The sequence below is a fragment of the Saprolegnia parasitica genome (assembly GCF_000151545.1).
Source record: "Saprolegnia parasitica CBS 223.65 unplaced genomic scaffold supercont2.16, whole genome shotgun sequence".
Lineage (NCBI taxonomy): Eukaryota > Oomycota > Saprolegniomycetes > Saprolegniales > Saprolegniaceae > Saprolegnia > Saprolegnia parasitica.
Genome location: NW_012156410.1, coordinates 39,436 through 40,618, shown reverse-complemented (window position 1 = coordinate 40,618; position 1,183 = coordinate 39,436). Strand labels below are relative to the sequence as shown.

The 1,183-nt window shown below is 53.0% G+C and overlaps 1 protein-coding gene across 1 annotated transcript in view; it reads right to left on the bottom strand.

The window, feature by feature from the left end:
* Positions 1-823: 823 nt before the first annotated feature.
* Positions 824-1,183, bottom strand: part of SPRG_19687 (hypothetical protein) — a gene marked incomplete at both ends in the record, with an annotated part of 2,037 nt that continues 1,677 nt past the window's right edge. Inside the window, one exon of the mRNA XM_012344124.1 lies at positions 824-1,105. Coding sequence (XP_012199514.1) covers positions 824-1,105 — 282 coding nt within the window. The remainder of the gene's footprint in view (positions 1,106-1,183) is intronic.

Sequence of the window (1,183 nt, the reverse complement as noted above, 5' to 3'; positions counted from 1 at the left end):
GGACAACGAGATCCCGGACGTGTGGCACGCATTCATCGCCGCCCACGGTCTGCACGTCAACGCGTTCCGGTCTTGGCGCAATTACGCCTACAATGCGCTCGTCGCCAACAGCGAGGCCCACCGCTCCTTTTGCAGCAACGTCATTCAGCCGTTGCAAGCACACCTCCGCGCGCATTTGAGTGACGTCAAGATCGTCACGTGCGACTACCGTGACGGCGGTGACCAGATTGTCAGCTCGTCTTTTGTAGGCGGGCTGACCGCCGACGGGTACCTCGTCGGCGTCTTCTTTGGGTTTGAAGATGTGTTGTAAATGAACTCGATGCGTTGTTGTTGTTGAAGTGAGTCTATTTAGATATAATTTACACTGAACTGGATATGGTGGTGGACTATCGATTCCAAGGTGCTAAACTCGATGCGTTGTTGTGTCGCCGGTATATTTTGGTGCAACTCGATCGGCACCGTAGCACCAATACCACGGACAAAAGAAGGTGGTTTTACGCCCTGTCCATGTCGAATCAACATTTGCAGAAAGAACGAGAGTCGGACCTCATCCCAATGCACCAGTATAGGTCCATTTCTGTCAACTTGACAGAAATTGACTAAATTGACTCGCCAGAATGTGGTGCTCTTCGCAAACCAAGTCGTCTTCGCTCAAAAAGACTACATGTAGGTGGCTCGAGTAGCTACCGGTAGCTATCGACGGCACCTCACTCCCAACGAGTACACCCAACTCTTTCCAGGACGGACGCCCATCGAAACACTTGAAAGATTTCAATGCAAACTTAGTTTGATTATATACACGACACGAGGACAAAGGGCGATCTTACGGCGTCATGGCGTACGACACTTGGACGGGCGCGCTGCCGCCGCAGAGCGTCACGATGATCTGCGTGAGGACCGAGAAACCTTCACCGGTCATGAGGCCGGCGGCGAGGATGTACTGCGTCTTCTCGAACGAGTCTTCGTCCTTGGACTTCCAGTACGCGATGATACCGGCCATGATCATGCCTTCGAGGCCAAAGCTCGCAGGCACAATCATACCGATCGAGACGGCCATCGGCAGCGGGCAGTGGTTGGCGATGACGTTGAGCACCTTGTTCTTGGACTCGGAAAAGTTGTCAATGTACAAGTTGAACACGATCGTGTAGACGACGCCGACAAGCATGAAGTAGCCGCAGTACGT